This window comes from Crocodylus porosus, unplaced genomic scaffold, assembly GCF_001723895.1.
Source record: "Crocodylus porosus isolate Cpor-Errol unplaced genomic scaffold, CroPor_comp1, whole genome shotgun sequence".
NCBI lineage: Eukaryota > Metazoa > Chordata > Crocodylia > Crocodylidae > Crocodylus > Crocodylus porosus.
In genome coordinates, this window is record NW_017728918.1 from 47,199,222 (window position 1) to 47,221,795 (window position 22,574).

Here is a 22,574-nt window from a genome sequence, read left to right on the forward strand (position 1 = left end):
TGCAGTCCCCTGCTGGCCCCTCATGGATGTGTGCCAGCATAATTTTCTCAAACAGCTTGCCTAGGATCGAGGTAAGGCTGACTGGCCTATAGTTTCCTGGATCTTCCTTCCTCCCCTTTTAGAAGATTGGAACCACTTTGGCCCTCTTCCAGTCCTCTGGGACCACACCAGAGCACCACGAGTGCTCATAGAGCTGTGCCAGGGGTCCTGCAATGACCTCGGCCAAGTTTGTGTAAGAGGGAAAAAAAAGAGGGAGTTGTATGATGCAGAAAACTTTGAAGTGTGGTGTGAAGACCATAAGAAAGAAACTCCAACACTGAGAGACAATGTACGTCTCACTTTTTGGGTACAGGCTACTGATGATAGCGGATTGCAGCCCATTTGGAAAAGTAAAAGGAAAGGAAAAGAGCCTCTAGTCAAAGGATCAAAGGAGAGTCATATTTTGGGCTACTCTTGTTACTCAAAAGCTACTTTGTGCTGCACATACATGGGTAGCCCCTCCAAATTTAGAATTTCATTGTAAGATAGTAATTTCCTATTTTTTCTGTTGTGATTTAATGTGGCGGATTTGGTTATGACTGGACAGTTAAAGTGCACAGGGATTTACATCAAAGGTAGAATTATCACACTCTATTTTGCAGTGAATTATCCAGAATTAACACTCATATAAAAATGACAGTAAGTGAGTTTATAGTACGTATTTAATGAGTTGAGGAAGAATACGTTTATTCAGAATATTATCTAATTTTGCTTGATTAATTTCAGTTTTGTGTCCATATAACAAAATTAAAACCCCTTCCTCCAAACAAACATTTCAAAATCTATTACCTTGATTCTTTTGTAAATGTGAAACATTTAAAATAAATTTATTCTTCTTATATATCATAGCTGAAGTGAGAAACTCTAAACAAAGCAAAACTCGCAGATGAAAGAGAAACTAATTATGTCCATGAACATGATTTGGTTCATTGGAGGCACACATGCCCACTGTAATATTGAGGGGGGGACCTGCCAGACGGCTAAGCATTGGTTTTCTAGTGATTTGCTAGAATTGTCCCCCATGTCAGTTGAAACATGTTTCATTAACAGTTGAAACATGGTGAGAGCACTAGGAAGTGGAAAACCTTGCAGCAACATTTTCTTATAAGTCAGTTTCTAATTGGGAGGTACCTACCCCTTCTGGGGACTTCCCAACAAGCTCAATAGTTTGAATAAGAAGGATTTTTGCAGCTACAGGTTACAGTGTCTAAAGGAGTCTGGAATATTAAAAAAATATTTAAAAAAAGACCATGGAGGAACAGCAACAAAGTGCTAGGATGTGAGGTAGAGAAGAGCTTTTAGTTTAGGAACCAAAATGGTGGTTAGGAGAGCAATAACAAAGAGCATGGGGTATATGCCCAGTGGCTGAAGAGATGAACAATGTGGCAGAATTTTATAGAAGTTCCTTCCTCGAAACCCTTTCCTTTCTGACAAGTCCTGCACCAATGCCCAGCTTCCCTCCTCAATCTCACTGCTTTAATCAGTTTTTTTCTTTCTTGGCCCCCTGAAGGCCTTTATCCCATTCCACTTTTCACCTCTAATATCATCTATGCTATCAAATATCAGCTCTTAAAATTGAATGAGGGACGAAAGATTGCAAGCATAAAAATGAAGACACTGATGGGTTTGAAGTGCAGAGATGTAGAAAAGAGATTGCAGTATGCAAAGGCCAAGGGGAAGCAGGGAGGCATCATAGTTTGGCACTTATACGGAAAAGGTCAAGGGAAAGGATTTTGAGGAGCATGTAGAAATTTAGGAGGCAAAAATGTAAGTTACAGGAAGTAAACAAAAGGACAGAAATGAAACACATTGTAGGAATAAGGGAGTAAATGTATATCATTTTATTGACTATTAAAGAACAAGAAATTGCACACAAAGAACTGTGTTAATTAACAATTATGGTTGCTGTAGGAATTTTCTATAAATGCAATTACTAAAAGTAAAGTATATTTTCAATTAGGATAATTTTAATAGCCGTATCACCCCTAACACACATCATCCTCCCCACATTGCAATATCCAAACAGACATCTAAACCCTATCAGGAGAAACCTTATACTTCAGTAAAAATCAAGAATGTATGTGTAATTGTATGCTATTTCAGGAACTAAATATGTGTACTTTGAAAGTGTGAGGCGGTTTGGTGATGTGTTTGCGCCAAACACACAAGTTCTTTGATTTTTAGTGACCATATTGGTGGTAAAGGCATTTAAGGAAACATACACATATATTTTATGGTTTTCTTGTGGGATTGTGTATGAGTACATGAGTAGAGCCTTTTTAATTAAACTGGATACTTCCTTCGGTTTGCTATATAGAGAATCAATATTTGGAAGACAGCATTTAATGGGAAACTAAAGTTAATTGTTATTATCACGACCTGCCAGTATTCTTGGTTTGTGATCAACTGACAATTCTGTATTAGCATTTCATCATTTTTACTCAAAATTTACATTGTGTCTTAGCCACTATATTCAGTGGTTTTTGTATGAGTCCTGTGTCTATTAGAAGCATTGCTTATTTAAATATCAGTTCAAATATATTTTAAGGTTAGTTTTGTGGTGCTTGTTAGTAGAAAGTTCTACTGTTTTCTTTATGTGACTTTGTGTGACCTTATACTTTATTTTAGTCTTGGTAGAACACCCCGCCTGAAAAAAAGGCCTTAGTTTCTTTAAATTGTTAATCCCTAGGAATTTATAAACCATGCTTCCATTATTAGCATGCAATGCTTATGCCTGTTGCACAGGACATTTACTCAAATGAAATTGTTTTCTTTGTGTTATTTAGCACTAAGATTAAGAACACAAGAATCATATGCCTGCAACAGGCTCATGGTCCATCTGGTCCAATCTCTTGTCTCCAACAGAACTAGATGCTTCAGAGATTTAAATGTTTGTTACTGTCAGAGTCCAGTATTGCACACAGTGAAAACCATGTTTTTTTTTTTACTTTTCTTTCAGTAATTAGAAACTTCCAAACTGAATTATTCAGTATCATAGCTAGCTCTTCTGCAAATGCAAAAGGTCAGTAATATAAATAGGCAGGCCATTTTAACAGACTAAAATTGTGTTACAATAAAAAGTATTAACAGTATGTAATTTACTTATACAGATATTTCATAATAAGAATTAAACTCATATTCATTACTTATTTCTAGCAGTAATGGAGATGTGATCATTTATACTTACTGGCAATTTATTTAACTTCTGAAAATTGCTCTCATTTTTTGGAGGCTGTTTTATTCCATGGTCAATTACTTCAGGACAGGTGGTTAGAAAGTGATAATGCCAAGCTATTCTGTTTGATTAGTTAAGATGTATGTGACAGCAATTAAGATAACAGCTTATGTTGATTGTCATTTAGGTATTAATATTATTGGAACTGTAGTTCATTGTAATTTAAAAGAAAATACATACTTTACCCTTTCCACAAAAAGGAAATAATCCCAAAACATACTTTACAAGGTATATTTTATTGCAGATATTTAGTAAGGAAACAGTTTAGGAGTTAGAGCATGACTTGTAAATCAGGAGCAGCAGATTCAATTTTTAGTTCTACTACTAGTTTGTTGTGTGACCTTGACAAATTATTTAACTTCTCTGTGGCTTGATTTTCTTATTGGTAATATGGGGATAATAATACCTACCTTAGGGTTATGAGCTCTAATTAACTGCCTGTAAAGCACTTTGAGAGCTAACAGATAGGCACGAAATATGTGCAGAGTAGAATATACAATGAAAGTCAGAAAATTAGCTTGAAAATGAAGCTACCAAAGGAAAATATAATGATATTGTGCTTGATAGTATGTTGGGTAGAAGTAAAAAAAAAAAGGATGGAATCCCAGCCCGCTCAAGGACCAAATCTCATTGACTTTTGATGAAGCCAGGATTTCACCAAATATTCAAGAATATTGTAATTTATTTCTCTAATTATGATGCAAAAATGTATGGTTTAAAAAATTCAAGGGTAGTTGGTCTATTCAGGGGTAGCTTTTGCTTAGTTTTTCACTATTCTAGCCTTAGGTTTTCATTATCTGAAGTATTTAGTGTACTACTGGTACAGTATTGGTAGATATGGTATAGTATTGGCAGATGTACATGAATTTCCTACCTGATAATTATGCACTTCACTATTTCAGAACACAAAACCGTTTCTCAAATACCTGCATCCTTAATCTTACTATCCGTACTATCGCAGAGCACTTAGATGCCCTGTTCCTTTAAAGAGCTGAAACTGATAGGGAGAGAGCCCTAGCAGTCAGTTGGGAGCCCCCAGCTGCTGGTTACCAGGGCAGTCAGAATGAGCTAGTTAACCCACACCTGCCAGCAGTCAGCTGACCGGAAGGGGCAGGGCCTGTCTCATATATAAACCCCAGGGCTGAGGCTAGGCAGGTGGTTCCCTGCTAGTAGCCAGAGGGGAGGGAGCTTCTAGGGAAAAAGTGCCCAGTGATGCTGCAACTGCCTGGTATGCTGCACCTAGGGCTAAGGGGGCTCCATGAGCTCCATGGGTACCTTTGCCTATTAGACCCTTCATGCCAGGGACTAAACCTGATCCTTTTAAAGGGTCAGAGCCCACCCTGACCTTTGGTATTATGTTACAGTCTAGGAGCTTCTGTTTTGTTTGCTGTTGTATAAGATTGGTGGTTTGGTTGAGGCTGTTTGGGGAAGGAGGAGGCCTCATTGGGGACCCACTGCAGCATGGGGAACCTGGTGTCAGAGAGGGTGTGGCATTTGGGCTGCACAGACCCCAGTGTCAGAGAAGGTGTGGCATTTGGGATGTATAGAGCCTGGCGCCAAGGCGTGCAGAGCAAGACAGGGCTGCGGAGAGCCCAGGCACCAGTGCAGCACAGAACGAGACAAGGCTGTGGTGAGCTGAGCACCAAGGGGCACAGAGACAGGGCTGAGGAGAGCCCAGGCACCAGTAAGGTGCAGAGTAAGGCAGGGCTGCAGAGAGCCCAGGAAGACGAGGGAGACAAATTACAACAAGGCCTAGTCTGGACAAGGTTGGTACCATCTGTGAGGCAACGGTAAAGGGGTGGTTGGAGCCATGCATATAGCCCATAAGGCTGGGGTGTCCCAGGACACCTATTTTGAAATGGGACCAATGGGGTTCAGGGAAATCCATCTGACTGTGTCCAACAGGACGTGAAGGCAGCCTCCCTATATTACAAAAATACGTCAAAATGTGGCATGCGAGAATAGAGGGTGCCCATCAGGCCGAATTGGCACTGTGAAAGGGCCTTAGGGGTAACACGGCCATCCTTAGGGACCCTATCCTGGGACACTTACCATATATTTAATATATTGATTACTACTTTTTATTAATCATTTTTAAAGAAATTCACATTTTCCTAGTTCTTTACAGGGATGAAGAGATGTGAACATTTTATAGTCTAAGAAATCATTAAATTTAAGATAAGACACAGGACAGCACTTCACGTAAGAGAAACTGGGGTTAGTTTATTGAGTAGGATATCAAGATAGGAAGAATTTCTTAAAGGAGTTGCTTTTCCAGAGGGAACAGAAGTGAGAGTCCAACTTCAATAGAAGAAGCAGTATGAATAAATTTGTGAAAAACAAAAGACTTCCGCAAGAGTAATTGGGGAAATCTAATGGGTGAGACGAGTAGCAATAAATGTGCTGCAAAAGGAAGATTTGACTAAAGGCTAGATAGATTAGTAGGAATAAGAAAATATTTTTGAGCTATTAGGGACAAGAAATATATTCATAAATATAAAGGTTTTCTTGTAGTTAATTTTCAAAGAGCTAACGAGTACAATTAATTGAATAAATTATTTGCAGCAAATCCTTAACGCTGTTTTGACATGAATGATTTTAGCACTGAAGACACTGAAACAGGCACGATTTTGGTGATGTGATATGCAATGAAGTGACAGGTTTTATCCTGAAGTTATGACAGAAATTATGACTTTGTCAATTGTGTTACAACTTGTAACTATAAAGATACCGTGAAATAGTATGTTTTATTAAAACTTAAAATGATATAACATCACACAGTTCTGAGGATTCAAAACATATAAACTTCAGGATATCTGTCATTAGTGATATGACATTAAAATAAACTAAAATGTGTTGAACTGATATTAAATTTGAGTATGTAGTTACCTGAGTTTAATTCTAATTCTAATTACTTTTCTACAATACACCAGTGATCAGACAAGCCATTACCTATTGTACTTTGATATAAGTATTAACAGAGCAGCATGGACGTGGTTCCACTTTCCTTTTTTGTTTTTTTTTAGTAGAAATAAGCTTTTTAGTAATGTTAAATTGATTATTTGTGACATGGTGAATGATATAATGCACCATGCCTGGAATTATTCTGCCATATGCTGTCACTACATATGCCAGAGTACTACAGGAAAATGTTTCTTAGTTTCTCAAAATGTGAATCTTCTCCAATGAAGAGAGGCAAAATGGTTGATGTGCAATACTATACCAGATAAGAAGGTTTTGCATGATTTACTAATTTGTATATTGTCATATAAAAATGATGTAATAATACTGGAAATACTGGGAGTCTCTGTAAATTAAAAGCAACTTCTTTTCTTATGTTACACATGTTTTTGGCAGTGCACTAGCATGATATAACTGAAGTGCAAGTGGTTTAGGATATGCAATAAGTTCAAGGCATGTGACAGTTTTAAATGTGGAACTTCCTAAAGAATTATTACCTAATTAAAAGAGTGGTTTGACAAAATGGTACTAAATTTAATATCATCAGCACAGTAGCCCTCATATATGGATTTAAAATGCTCTCACTTTTCTTATAGTTTAAAAATCATACTCCTATAAGAATTATAAATCTTTTCTACAGGAAGACATTGGAGACAGCTAAGGTGATGCCTCAAGTCAAATGATTTGAGGAAATTCTGCAGAAAATTAAGGATATGGGGGCACATCTACACGAGCTATCCCCTGCGCAATTGTTACTGTGCAGTCATTTAGTACTTGCATAAACAAGCCTCGTCCCCCACAGACTTACGGGTAAGTCTGTGGGGGACAGGGGAAGGGATATGGGGGCAGATCAAGTCTCCCATGGTGAGGGTTGCTACAACCTCCTGGAACCCATGACTGGGCTGCTTTGCGACGGACCCTACCCGCTGCCTTGCATCTGGTGGGGATGAGCCCTCTTAGTCCCAACCTTCCACCACCTATGCATCCCTTCCAAAATGTTTTCTGTTATTGATTTTTGTCTGAATATTTTTTATTTCTATGTAAATCATGCTGAGTTCTTGGCCTCAACAATCTCTTGTGGCAATGAGTTCCATAGTCATATTAAATGATATTGGTATATAATTTCTCACCTTTTCATTTCATTGAATGTCCCTTTTTTCTTGTATTAGGAAACAGAAAGAAGTTTCTTACCTACCTTCTATATAACAGTCATTGTTTTTTTAAAAATATTTTTATGTCTCTTCCATTCGTTTCAATTCATTTCCTTTCTAAAAAATAATTCAGCCATCTAATACTAACATACAGTGATCATAAACATGTTATGTAAACTCCCTTTCTCAGTTTTTATCCAGATATCATGGATTAATTAGATAACAGTGAGTCCAAACAGTGACAATGTGATCTGACAGGGAACATTCATTTTATTGGCAGAAGAGGGGTGGGCAATATATAGCCTGTGGGCCAAACTTGGGCTGCCAAGAGATTCTATGTGGCCCACAACAACTTCCATGGCTGTGCCCAAGCCAGGCATGTGGGGCAGTCTAGGCTGTGGTGCATGTGACTGGTCCTGCTGCCCCTGGGTACATGGTTCAGCTTTCTGGTAGTCCTTGCAGCAGCATCTCACTCAGCCCAGCTGCCACTGACAGTGTCTCCACAGTCACCACAAGACCCAACTCTGCTGTCCAGGCACCTTGCCACCAGAGACGTTGGATAGACTGGGCAGGCAGGGTCTCCATGGAGACTGGTTGGAGACCCCTATGGACAAGACACAATCAGCTGGATGGATGGGATGGGGCTAGACTGGGACCAGCATCTGGGAACAGGATGGGACTGCGGGTGGACTGGGAGCAGTCTGGGAATGGGTGGGAAGGCATGGGCTGGGACAGCATGAGGATAGTGCTTGGGGCAGAGCCACAGTCTCCACCCAACATGTCCCTCTCAGTGGAACCAGCACCCATTACAGGGACAAGCGGGAGTGGATCATGGCTATGCCTCGACCCCAAGCCCTGCGCTGTTGCTGCTCTGCGATCCTGGCTCTGCCTGCGCATCCCAATCCTGGATGCAACTCTCTGATTGCTGATGACTCCATTTCATTCACCTGGCTGAGCCTGCCCTGCCTGCATGGGTCCCAGGGCAGTCTCCATGGAGACTATTCCTGCCCACTCTGTCCGGTGCCCAGTGGTGGATTGACCTGGGACTATATAGGATCAGTTGCCCCCTGCCAGGAGGCCAGGTCAGTATCACCCTCTTCCAGCAGGCTGGGTTTGCACTCCCCACCACTGGGGCAGTTCTGCAGCCTCTCCAGCCTGCAACAACTCACCAAAACTCCTTAAGTGGCCCTTCAGCCCAAACAACTGTCCTATATAGATATCTATGTATATAAAATATATAGGACTGGGAGCAGTGTCTGGGAATGGGATGAGAAGGCATGGGCTGGGATTGCAGGGTGGTGACAGCATGGGGATAGGGCTTGGAGCAGAGCTACAGTCCCCACCTGACATGTCCCTCCCAGTGGAACCAGCACCCATTACAGGGGCAAGTGGGGAGTGGATCACGGCTAAAAATCAACACAGAAATAAACAGGAAACTGTAAATGGAGGAATTCTTGTAATAGCAGAGAGTACACCTACACAAGATGCTTTAGTGTGGAGTTGACTAATTAGCTACCTTGCATGTGTAGGTGGTGTCACTTTACACCCCTATTAGGCCAGAATAAACTAATTAACTCCTCATTAGGATTGTATTGCTTGACATAAGTGATTTTTCCATTTCTTCTGCGGGCTAGTACAACATGAAAAAGAAAGAAGCCAAACTCAACAGTGAAATAGATTTTCTAAGCCTATGCAACAAACACAACATCATTCCCAAGGGATTGAACATCTATAATCCTCTGAATACTACACACAACTCCAAATATGCTTTACAACTATGCAGGAGAACTTCAGAAAAACTTAGAAATCATGTTCTTCACATAACCTTCTCCAAGACAGATCAACTCCAGAAGGAAAACAACACAGGGTACAACAACTTAAAACAGAGAAATCTGGATATTTTCCCAAACATTATACAATGTATACAAAAAGACTACTAAATATTTTTTACAATATCCATCCAGCATAAAAGGAAGAAATGAAATCAATTACTAGAGGAACAGCCTTCCCAGTCACAAAACAACCATCAGAGAAACAACTCCGTTACTGTACAACATTCCAACCTCATATCCAATGAAACTGATGGAACCAGTCAACCCTCAAATATTATCAATCTCTCCATGTACACATTTACTAAAACTGAAAAACCTGTCCTTTCTAAAGGCCTTAATTTCTGTCCAGGAAAAATAGCTCAATAAGATACTACAATAAAGAGAAGTAGAAGAATGTTTCTGATGTCTCCTTCTGAAGAATATTTCTGCAACCAAAATGAATCCACTTTCAACAACACTTCATCCTGTGACAACCCTCTGGTAAGGGTTACCAGAATCTGGAATAAGCTTCTAAGTGAGGGGGTCTCCCCTACTTTGGAGGTCTTTAAGAAGAGACTGAAAAAACACCTGGCTGGGGTGATCTGACCCCTGCGTTCTTTCCTGCCTAGGGCAGAGGGTCAGACTCAATGATCTACTGAGGTCCCTTCCAACCCTAAAAATCTATGAAATCTCTGAAACATTGAGGAAAAGATTAACACCAAAAAACATCAGATTGGACAACTCACAGTGGACAAAATTCAAACCTTGACTGCTATATTGACTGCTTCAGAGAAAGAATGAACAATGAAACAGTAAACAACGAACACCACAATAACAACCTCTCACAGAGGAGGGCCATAGAATTTCTAAGAACCAACCACCAAATAGTAATAAAACCAGCAGGTAAAGGAGGAGCTATAGTTATCCTTAACCATGAAGACTACATAAAATAACCCAATAGAGAACTCTCTCACATCACCTAGTATGAAAAACTAGAGGAAGATCCAGCTCCCCTTTTCACCTTAAAACTCAAAACCACCATCACATAATTTCCATCTGGACTACAAGAAAAACAACAAAACTTGATCCTGCCACTATCAAATCCAGTGACTTTTTACATGCTCCCTAAGATTCACAAACAAGGGAACCCAGGAAGACCTATAATATCCAACCATGGAACCGTAACTGAGGAAATATCAGGTTTCGTTGAATCCATCCTAAGACCTCCTGTCACCCATAGACCGAGCTTTGTCCAAGGCACAACAGATTTCCTACAAAAACTTAAATACATAGACCACATTCCCAGTAATACCCTCCTAGCCACCATGGATGTTATCAGCTTATATACCAACACCCCAAACCAGGATGGCATCCAAGCCTGTTTTACATATCTATAAGAACAAGATTATAAATCAGAGTACAGACCTAAAGATATTATTGACCTTACACACTTCATCCTCACACGACTTCTGTTTTAGCAACCAACACTTCCTCCAGATCATGGGCACAGCTATGGGCACCAAAATGGCCCCACAATATACTAACTTTTCCATGGCCCACCTTGAAGAAGAATTATTCAATAACTACGCTATTAAACCCATACTATATTTAAAATGTATAATATCTTCATCATTTGGACCACTCAACAAGGACACTCCTCCAGAGAGAGAGATTATACTTTTGAAAGAGCCACCTGGATACCACATGAAAAATTCCTACAGTACAAAAAGAAAATCATCACGAATCGAACATTATTAGTTATGAAGACCCTAGAACCTATATGGAAAATCCTCAAACAACTGCAACCCATACTAGAAGGAAACCCAATTCTTAAAGAGATCTTCCCAGAACCACCCATCCTAGCCTTCAAACAAGCACTGAAGCTCACCAACTTCTTCACAAGAAGCAGACTTCCTATGGCACAGAGCACACTGAATGGTTCCAGACCAAACTGGGACAAAAAATTTAAAACCTGCTAAAACATTACCCCACTCCCACAATAACTACACCCTATAACAGAACCATCACCATTCTCAGATCTTACACCTGAGCCTCCATGAATGTAATATGTCTCATCCGGTACACTGAATGCTCGGATGAAAAATATGTGGGAGAAACCAAACAACAATTTTGTACCAGAATGAGCACACACCAAAAATCTATCAAAGAAAAAGATATCCAATTACCTGTGTGCACACTTCTCTCCAGCCACTCTCTCTCCAGTCTCTCAGTTCTAATCCTCAAAGGGAATTTACAGAACACTTTTCATAGACAAGCCTACAAACTTCACTTCATAAATCTACTGGATACAAAAATCATGGACTAAATATAGACATTGGATTTATGGCACATTATAACTTGCCCAACATCTGATAACCGCAGGTAATTTGGCTGCATTTTACAAGCTACATTCTTCTATCACAATTTCAATATTCCTCCTTTCCCCCACTTTCCCTTCCTGTCTCACACCTATTGCCTTCCAACCCTCCGATTCTCACTGCCAAGCACTTGCATTTTCATAGGCATGTATTTTGCATTTTGGCTTCTATTCTACCCAGGAGAACACAATCTCCAGCAGACTCTCGATATGCCCAAAGAAGGGTATTTGTTCCTGAATGCAAAGAACATTTTTTCTAACTGTTTAGTTGGTCTAATAAAAGACAACACATCTACTCAATTAATCTTGTCACTCTACAGCAGAGAGATTTACTCTGCCACAGGGCACATATAGACAGTAACTAGGGCTGGCTGGAGTATGAGGGTGCTACAGTGCAAGAGCTGCCTGCTGGCTAGCCCCATAGTGTAGCACCTTTGTGCACGAGCCAGACTTTCCACAGCATTGACCCTCTGGGGCCCCTGCCAGCTGGGCTTGTGCTGCCCTGGCTCCACGTGCTGTGGTCCTGGGCCCAGGTGTAAACATCACATCTGGGAGCAATAAACTCTGGCGCAAATTGCACCAGAGTGTATTGTGTCATATTCATATCATATGTACATGTACTCAGGATGTCTGAAACCTAGAACACTCCAAATAGAGACCTCTTGCAGACAAATCACCTCACATTAGGAATTGACTTTGAGGAATCTAAGACATTTTAACACAAACAAGATTAATCTTTTACAAGATGATCTACTTTGTGTCTTAAGGACAGACAATGTGCATAACAGCTAGCATTGCCAGCCTGAGTGGCATTTGACTGGCAAGCATAAAGTGCTAAAAATGATAAAAATTTAACTATTTAAATTAAAGCTTTGCTTGTGTAAGTATTGCAGAAGCTGAATGAAATATGACACCTTTCCTTAAAACGCCTGTTTAGACCTGAGTTCCCCAAGACTTTCCAAAATCAAATAGAATTATGTTACTTAATATTTGATTATTTTTTCTGCAAGTATATTTGGGTACTTCTAGAAATAAAGAATATTCAGACATAATTATTAAAAAAAAGAAATGTAAAACAGATATCAAATGTGTCAGCTCCAGAGATAAGCCAATCTCTAACTATTCTATCTTTAATAAGCCTGTGAGACTACAGGTCTTTAGTCACTGAGCCTTTTACAGCAGTCTTATAGCAGCAAAGGATAAAACCCATGTTTCCCAACTGCCTGAAAATCTGTAACCATCTAAACATATGACCTCATAAGAGGACTTGATTTCCTGCATTTGAACATTTTAATGAGGACAGCCAAAATAAATAAATAAGTAAAACGCAGTAGCAAACTCTCAATACTACACATTAATTAAATTTTAGGATCAATGAATGACAATATCTGCATTATAGTTGGAAATGAACACTAAGCTTGGATTTGACAACTTTTATCAGAGTGAACTCATCATCTTCATGTGCAAAACAAATTGGATCAACTGACGTAACTATTAAAAAAGGAAAAAATGTTTGTCCAGTATCGCATAGAACAAGGTTAGAATAGTCTGTCTCATTTTGCTTTGTTACTTTCATAGACTAATCAATGAGAAGCTTATTTTCATAGTGGGATTGTAATCACTCAAGCATCTCAATGAAATGAGCATAATTATGGACTGTAATTAAGCTGAACTGATATACTCAAGTATTGTGGTTTAAGATATTAGAATACCTATTTTATTGTGTCCCATTCACTGATTCTTTCCTCCACTTCAGATCTTGATATTCATTTGATTTTCTCTTGTTCAGTACAAGCTGCCATTTTTACTCCAAATAAAGAACGAATATGCAACTAACTCTTCAATTTAAACCCATATTTGGTATAGAAACAATGCCTTCACAAGGTACTAGAAAATAGCTGTCCATTATTTAGCTGTCGGTCATACAAAAATATGGTTATACAGTGTTGCCTCTGTACAGCATTGTTAGTCACACTAACGACTTCATCCTTGTAAAACATTCCCATTGAGTTATTGGCTGAGAATTCTTTACAAAAATAGACATTTAAATCACTTTGACAACAATTTAGAACTTAGATAATGTCTTACATTAAAGAGAATTATGTCAAACATTTACATTGTCCTATTTCAATTAAGGATGGAATTATCCTAAAATTGAGTAACCAGTTGTTTACAGCTAAATACTTAATGCTAAATGGCAGTGGAAATCATGCACTATTTTAGTCAAGCAAATATGTGCATTCCAATGTAAAAGCAGCCTGTTTTTATTGTCATGAACACCTAAGCGGTTTCCTTTTTATGTCAGTTCAGTCCAAAAACTATCACTGTCATTAGGTTCTAAATAAATTTGTGTCAGTGTCAAAGACTAAGACTGGTTATAGGTTGAGCAAAAAATGGATTTTTCAAATTAGTGGTTGAACTGAAAAATTGGAAAAAAAATCCAAGTGAAAAGGAAGCAGATTTGTGTGGGGGAAGGGGAGGAACTTCAGTGAAATGAAAAATAAACCCAATAAAACACTGATTTTTGGGTCACACAGGAACTCAAGTTTGGTGTCTTTGTTTAACTATGTATTTTAGGAGAAATCTTGTTTCTAAATGAAAAGTCCAAAGGTTTTGTTTTGCAAATGTCAAATGAACCATTTTATTTTGAAAATGTTGAAATAAAATATTTACTTTTTGGAAAATGTCTCCTCCACCTTGTTTTGGTCTGACACTATTTGCCAAATTTATCCTAAAGTTATAAATATTTTCAGTCTCCTTGAAAACTCCATTTTCTGATGAATTTATTAGCTGAGAAAACTCCACTTGATCCTACTACCACCACATTAAGAGTTACACAGTGAATAGCCATGCATAGGTGTACAGCAAGACATTGCAGTATAACATTCCCCCTTATCTCATAATATTCCTACATAAAAAGTAATCATCATTGTAATGTCTTAGGGACCTTCTTTTCAACCTCCTTTCCCTGGCCTTGAAAAAACCAAACAAAAGACTGCAGTAGAAAATAACCCCCCAAGTTTTCTGTTGGGGGCAGTTTCCAGTTAGGGGAACAAGAGTCTGAGAGATAAGGCTGACAGGGCAGGCATGATCAGTAACGCTTATACGTCACTATTAAGTCTCATTGCCTTGATTTAAGTAGCTTCTTTTTAATGTAGGACAGGCTAAGAAATGACAGTTCTTGTGCAATGACTCTCATTAGTTTCCTTCAAAGGTGAAAAATGCCCTTCTAGCACATTTTCCCTTTCTCTCATTTAGTGAACTTGTGGCACTGTAAAGGTACAAACAAGTATTTGTGAGATACAGCTCAGATTTAGTTGTCAGGGCTGTGCAAAATGGCAGCATTCCATTTCGACCAGTGATTCAACTTTCTGATGGAACAGTGTTTCATTTTGAATTTTGTGTCAATTCAAAACAGTTGTTCCATTCAATTTCATCAAAACAGGGTTGAAATGGCAAAACTGTATGGACATTTCAACCATAGGATATAACGAGGAAGGACAAAACTGCCTATAACTTTGTCATTTCTGGCTTGATTTGGAGGAAACTTGCAGGAGTGGTAGCCCTTTTTGAGGGCATCAAGTCTGCCAAGTTTCAAGGAGATAAATGCAGGGGTTTGAGGAAACTGCAGCCTAAATTGTGTATTGAGCTGGTCCCTGAGTGAATCATGATCAATTGAGTAACACAGTAGCTAGTGATGATAACGAGTTAATGAGCAGGATTAACACGTACAAAATCACAGACTATGGATAGGAAACAATCAATATGGAGCTGGGAATTGCTTCTGCCCCAAGACAGAGACAGTCAGTTGCACGCATTTGTTGCTTACTGGTAGAGGCATGGGTAAGTAAGCTGGTGTGGGGGAGGCTGGCCAGGTCAGTGGTGCTAGCAGGTCCACAGAAAGGTAGGGAGGGGAGACTGGCAGTTCTATGGTGGGGGGAATAGTCAGGGGGTGGGAGAATAGCCTGGTCAGGGGGTAAGAACACCACAGCCCTAGGGCTCCAGCTGGGCTTTCATGTATTTAATGAATAAAGGAATACCTTCAAGAAGAGGGATTGAAGGCTTCCAGCTCTTCTGGCTGCCTATTGAAAGACAGACCCCTGACCCCTATTTCCTAATAAATGATTTAGGAGATAGCTGCCAGAGAGGATTTAGTGCCATGAATTTGAAGGAGTGATGTTCTGAAGTCCTAGAGGTGGGTGGGATTTAAGGCATACTACTCTCTTAAACTTTGCCTACAGGAGTTAGCGCAACTGACTATTGTGATGCACTAGTTCCGTTTTTGAATTAGGTTCCTAAACTCCTCTAAAAGAAACATGGAATTATCTATATTTTTCCTATTCCTGAGGAAATAACACTTATCAGGAGCCCAGGAAAGGTGTCCTGGAAAGTTGCTCCCATGGCAAGGAGGTTATATTGTACTGCTTGCACAGCACTTTAAACACATGACAGCTCTTTATTATATATCATCATGTAAAAGCTTTAAGTGCTACACAGTATCATTATTGTTATTATTTGCCTGAATCTACATCATGAGAGGGAAGACCAAGATTAATCTTTTCAGGTTCTACAGCCATCCCCATATATTGACTTGTAGGTGAAATTTTGACATGTTGCATGAGAGAAAATATGGAAATGTAGATATACAAATCTTGAGAATTACAAAGGTAGGGACTTACTAGTTAGGGGAAAGGACAATCTTGATATTTACAAGGGGAGGACAAGGAAAGTGGGGTTGGCTGTGAGCAGTAAACAGAAACATATTTTTATAAAACCTGAGCACTGGAACATAGGGATAGAGGTACTCCACTGGACCATTAAACCCACTCCTCCATGCTCACAGGCTACTATTAACCAAGGAAATAGCCCAAATTTTCACTTTGAACCTCACCAAAAACTGCAAGGAACAATCTCAGGAAGAACCAAAACACTTCATAATATGCTACAGGTAAAAGACAAGGGCATTGTAACAAAAACAGGGAAGTCATTAGTTAATCTATGCTCTGAAGATAATAAAAAAAAGGACCACGCCAAAAACTCCCAGAGTTTCTATCAGTCTGACCTCTGGTAAAAATTCCTTCCTGACCCAAAATTTGATGATCATTATGATGCTGAGTGGAATAGAAAGCCAGAAAACTCTGGGTTTCTAGTATCAGCAGGAGTGTCAACACATACAACCAAAAAACCCCAAACAGCCTTAACTGTAGCCAGTGCCCCACAGTACCTGACAGGAAGGAACCCTCCGCTCCAAGGAGACAATGTAATTCATTCGGGGAAGATTAAAATGCTGCCTGGTCTCAACAGGCAACCAGCAAAGCCCTGGGGCATGGGATAACCAGCTGTCTTCTAAACTACAAACTATCTTAACATCCTAACCTGGAGACCAAAATTATGTGATTCCATATCACATACCTGGGAGAAAAAAGAAGATGGACATTATAAAAAGTAGTAATGAATTGTATGTGTGGTGGTTTGTAAGGGTCTTACACAAATATTGTAGAGAAACTGGCTAAAGAGACAGTTGGGAGTGGTTATGTTTGGGAAACTACAAGAAATTAGGAAATTACTACAAGTTACAAAGTAGGGGAAGAGAAAGATAGTCCTGACTTCTGTAGGATGGTGAGAAACAACGACAAGGTGGAACTGCTGCAGTGTTAAGCGAACTTTATGTCAGATTATGTAAACTGAAATGAAATGGGCAATAAATGTGTATTAGAATAAAAATTGGAGTACATAGAGAATAGGTAGAGCCAGACTGTGTGGGGAGGGAGGAGATACAGAAAAGAGCTTGCTTGTCTGCCGCAAAGTATGACAGTAAAAAATATGCACACTGGACACATCTACACATGCACATTTACTGCACAGTAACCAAAATTACTGCACAGTATGGGCACACTTCTACATGTGCACACCTATACTGCACAGTAAATATTGAGACTTACACCAACTTAAGTGTACATTTGATACTAAATCTGATACCCACATGATGCAGGTATCAAATGTACGACCAATTAGTTACTGCGCAGTAACACGCATGTAGACTTCTTTCTGTGCAGTAACAGTGTGTGTGGACTAGCTTTGGACTGACTTTAGTCCCAAGTCAGTCCACACACTGCATTAATATGCTTTAACGCCTGCACATGTAGATGCTGGCCCAATCCTTACTTACTGTGGAGTAAATTTAAGCTGGTGTAAATGCACATGTAGATATGCCCACAGAATATTAACAGAGTTTACAATACAATTAATGCAATCATCACCCCTCCCTCAGACTATCTCTGGAATACTCCAATACCAACATTTCAGTTTTAGGCACTAGAGTCAAAATCCAGAATGGTTAAATAGAAACCACCATATACAAGAAACCCATGGAATAAAACACATATTTACACAGAACCAGTAATCAGCCTGAACACACCAAGAAAGCTGTGATATACAGGAAAGCCCTCTGATATCACCAGCCTTGCACTGAGGAGAACACCCAAGATCATCACCTCACAAATCTCAAAAACGCTTTTCATACAACAAGGACACTTTTGTAAAGAAATAGATCACTCTTTGGAGAGATCCACCTGGATACCATACGAAGAATTGCTGCAGTACAAAAAGAAAATCCCCACAAATTGCACACTTTTAGTTACAACATACCATCCTTCCCTATACGGAAAATCCTCAAACAATTGCAACTCATACTAGAAGAAGACCGAGTTCTTAAAGAGATCTTTTCAGAACCACCTATCCTAGTTTTTAAACACTGGCACCACACCTTGCCAACCTAATCACCAGAAGCAAACTTCCTCAAAGCACACCAAATGGATCCAGATCATGCCAGGACAAAAAATGTAAAACCTGCCACAGTAACTACACCCTGCAACAGAATCCTGGATCTTACATCTGCTTCTCCAGAAATGTAATATAGCTCATCCAGTATATTAAATGCCCTGATAGAAACTACATAGGAGGAAGCAAACAAGAACTGCATACCAGAATGAACACACACTGAAAATCTATCAAAGACAAGATTACCTAATTATCTATGTGGGTGCTCATTTGTCACAAGACAACTACTGTCTCTCCAATCTCTGTTCTAATCCTCAAAGGGATTTTACAAAACACCTTTTGTAGATGAGTCTAAAAACTTTACTTCATAAATCTACTGGATACAAAAAATCATGGACTAAATATAGACATTGGATTTATGGCACATTATAACCTGCCTGGCATACGATAACCCTATGTAACCTCTTTACATTTTCTCAACTACGTTTTGTCACCTGCTGACATTCCCCTCTTCTGTTTGCCCTCCACCTACTTGTCTCACACCCATTAACTCCTATCCTCCCTGATCTTCCCTGCAATGCATTTGCATTTTCACAGTCCTGCATTTTACATATTGGCTTAAGCTTCTATTCCACCCTAGAGAGAAGACAAACACCGGCAGACTCTCTCTGTGTCTGAAGAAGAGTCCCTGTGCTGGAAAGCTTGCAAAGAACAATTTTCCAACTATTTAGTTGGTCTAATAAAAATATCACATTTACCCAAATAACCTTGTCTGCCTACAATCCACTAGAACAGTGAGTTGTCTAGGAAGAAGGAAAAAGAATGCAAACACTCTAGAGCAAAGCACAAACAACCTCATTGATATGCTATTCTGTGTGAATCCGTAGATAGACCACAAGTCTCCTCTCTCCGGATACAAAGTCGTAACATTGGAAAATATTTTCTAATCTAGGTTTATACCAAATTATTAGTAAAACAGAATAAATAATTTGAAAAGTTATGCAAAAAATTCAGATTAGGAAAATAATTTGGATAGAATACAGCTCCATAATAAACAAAGAGCTTTAACTCTAGCAAACAGGGTGCTTATACATGAGCGTGGAGCTGCTCTGATGTGCTGGAATTCCAGTGCATTGGAGAAGACTTGATTAATTGAGCTGTTCTAATTAAAGTGCTGCCCTCCACCCATGGAGCACATGTAAAAGTGCCCATCGAGCCTAAATATGTTCAATTTTTGTGTCAATTGCTTGACCTAATAATGCATAATTCAGTATATATTATTAAGGAACAATTTCTAAATTTTACCTAGTTAAGGTTTATTTTTGCTAGGAAAGCAAGTTATATTATTGCAGTTTTAGAGATGAGGGAATGGAGGCAGAGTAATATTCCATAAAATGATTTGAGTAAATTGACAGAGGGACTTGGGGTCAGAGAAAAGGAATTAGGATTACCTTGTTCTCAGTTCTAAATTCAGTCATTAGTCTGTCTTACCCAACCCCTCTGGCATGATTTTAAAGAAGAAACATTTATTTTTATTGAAGATAATAATAGCCAATAAATACAAGGAACAAAATAAAGGCTAGCTGAAGCTAACACACACATATGTATACGTTCTTATTACTTGCTTAGCACTGAAATGTGCTTGACTGAACATTAGATTATGCACATGCATCAGGAATACCAATTATATAGAAAAAATAATGATTTTTAATTATGCAATTCAATTATTTTGATAATCATTTATTAAGTAAGCATGATTTCAGTAAAAATACTAAGGAAACTGCAACATAGTATTACACTAACATTTGCTAGCTGCATGAATTAAAATATTTTCTCAAGCAGCAACCTAAGGGTTAGTGTCCTTAATAACTTTAACTTAGTGTCCTTCTCAATAGTTCTTCTTGTTGGTGCTTTGCAAGTACCAGGCACACCTATGATAGTCTATAAATAGTAATTTGACATAATAGATTAAGTCAGTCAGTGTGGCCCTACTGATGTGATTTAAATTATAATGATTTACACCAGCTCATTAGAGCTGCCAAATAAGTGTAAAAGCTATGGCAAAATATTCAAAAGAAGTAAGCACGGAAGGATTCCAGTGCACTGTCCAAATCAATTTTTGAATACCACGTTCAAAGATATAGGACAGGCCAATTAAATGGCCTGTGTGGAACAGTGTGTGGGCAGGTGAAAAGTGAATGCCTCTTCTGAGTCACAGTACTTCAACAAAGCTTGAGTTTAAAAGGGGCAGCAGCACCCTTCATATGTCTTTTGCTGAGCTTTGCTTGTAATCCTCATAGTCATCTACCAGAGCTACCTTAATTTCCCTCAAACCTATGGGGTAGAGAGATGTATTCAGGCTTTCTGTGGCTGGTGAGTTTTGGGCAAGATATAACTTACTGGATATCAAAAATTATATAGCATTTCCAATAAAGTATTTCAAACTATGCATTTTAATTAGAGTTATTAGTACAGGCATTCCAATAATAAAAAAGTGACTATGACTCTGTTATGCTTGCTGATTGAAGAAATGTATATAACAGCAGGACAGGCACAGTACTGTCATCACATCAGTATGACTGACATTTGACATTGTGAAATATACTCAGGCACTAATCAGTATGCCCACTGTTGCTGTTAAAAACTGATATATGACTGTGATTAATTGCTTTTGAAATTTTGATCAAAATTGATCTGTCCAATTTTCTAGCCCTAGTTCCACAAGTCAAATCTCACCCTAGGATTACAGAAATCAATTTAGTGTAGGCCTTTGTGAAAGCAGAGGGAAAAAAGAAGAGAAATGTAATTTTTGAGTTGTCAGTGACTGATTGTTTTTTTTCATTTCACATTTTTACTTAAGACAGAATAAGCCTTACCGTAGCTGTCATAAGCATCTTCACTTGTTCCATGACCATAGTCATAATATTCAGGCGCACTGAAACAGATTCAGATAGCAACAATGTTACTATAATCAGAAAGGATCTGTGCAAAAGCTTAAACAGTATATGAAAGCAAAATGCATTGTGTCACTTTTACATGCTGTCATAGCAGACCAGCTATCTCTAGTTATGAAATACAGTCAGACTGTGAAACTACAAAGAAAAATGAATCCATGAAAATATAAGCTTTAGTTCAGCATATTTGTTATCTTCATTTATCTACTAATTACAGAATAAAACTTTTTCTTAAATACGAAACACATAAAAATGTGATGAACAAAGTCAAGTATACTTATCTGTTTCACTATTCATTGGGATTAAAGTACCAAATCATATACCTCTTAGCCTGACTGACTTTAACTACCCAAATTTCTCTAATATTGATATTCACTTAAATTTTTATTTCCCCAGAATATTGTTGCCTCTCATAATAAGCTTGCAAGGCAGTTGCTTTTACACAAGACTTTTTGGTCATGCTTTCTGCAAAGATGCTTTTCTTGCTTTGCTTAGAAATTGGAAGACTGAATCTCCACAGGCTTATGTCTTGTGCCATCACTTATGCCTGTGCAGAGCAGACATGCAGTACAAACACAAGTGGTAAAATTAATCGTAATTATTTTTAATTTGTATTCAGTTAGCACCTAATAGTCTCCAAGTCAGGATCATTGCCCCATTGTACAAGGCATCATACAGCATCATAGATGGAAGAGCACACGTCAACTGCACATGCTTCCTCAGCCTGACAAAGGGCATTTATACCCAAAAGCTTGCAAAGAAGACATTTTTCAACTATTTGACTTGGTTTAATAAAAGACATCAGATTTACCCAAAGAACTTTTTCTGCCTATGTCCTTAGACCACAACGGCTACAACCTATAACCCTGTAGGATCTAACCAGAGTTTATAAGTCTCCCATGGTTTCCCCACCCACTGCAAACTTTTTTTCTTCATAAATTGTATTTATTCCATCCTCTACAAATTAAGCACAAACAGACTCATTCTTCATTTTTATTTTCATTTTTTTGCTGCGGGAGGGTGGGGGTTACACAGGCTGGGGAAGCTGTCAGATTTTGAGTGTCCTGAATTTATAGTAACATATGACTATTTGGTGGTTTGAGAAAAAATCATGCTGTGCAGTTTATCTAAGAGCAATTCAGTGCAAGTGTTTCACAGTTCACAGTCTAACTGCTTTGATTTTGGCCCTATTGTACATGACTCTTCCCCCACTGACTGGAGCACAGGTTTCTAATACAAATAATTAGGATTAAAAATTCACCGTGC

At 38.7% G+C, this 22,574-nt stretch overlaps 1 protein-coding gene across 1 annotated transcript in view; it reads right to left on the minus strand.

Moving 5' to 3' along the window:
• The window catches only part of KHDRBS2 (KH RNA binding domain containing, signal transduction associated 2), a 739,858-nt gene that overhangs the window by 67,414 nt on the left and 649,870 nt on the right, over positions 1-22,574 (minus strand). The window contains exon 8 of the mRNA XM_019537588.1: positions 21,231-21,289. Coding sequence (XP_019393133.1) covers positions 21,231-21,289 — 59 coding nt within the window. The remainder of the gene's footprint in view (positions 1-21,230; positions 21,290-22,574) is intronic.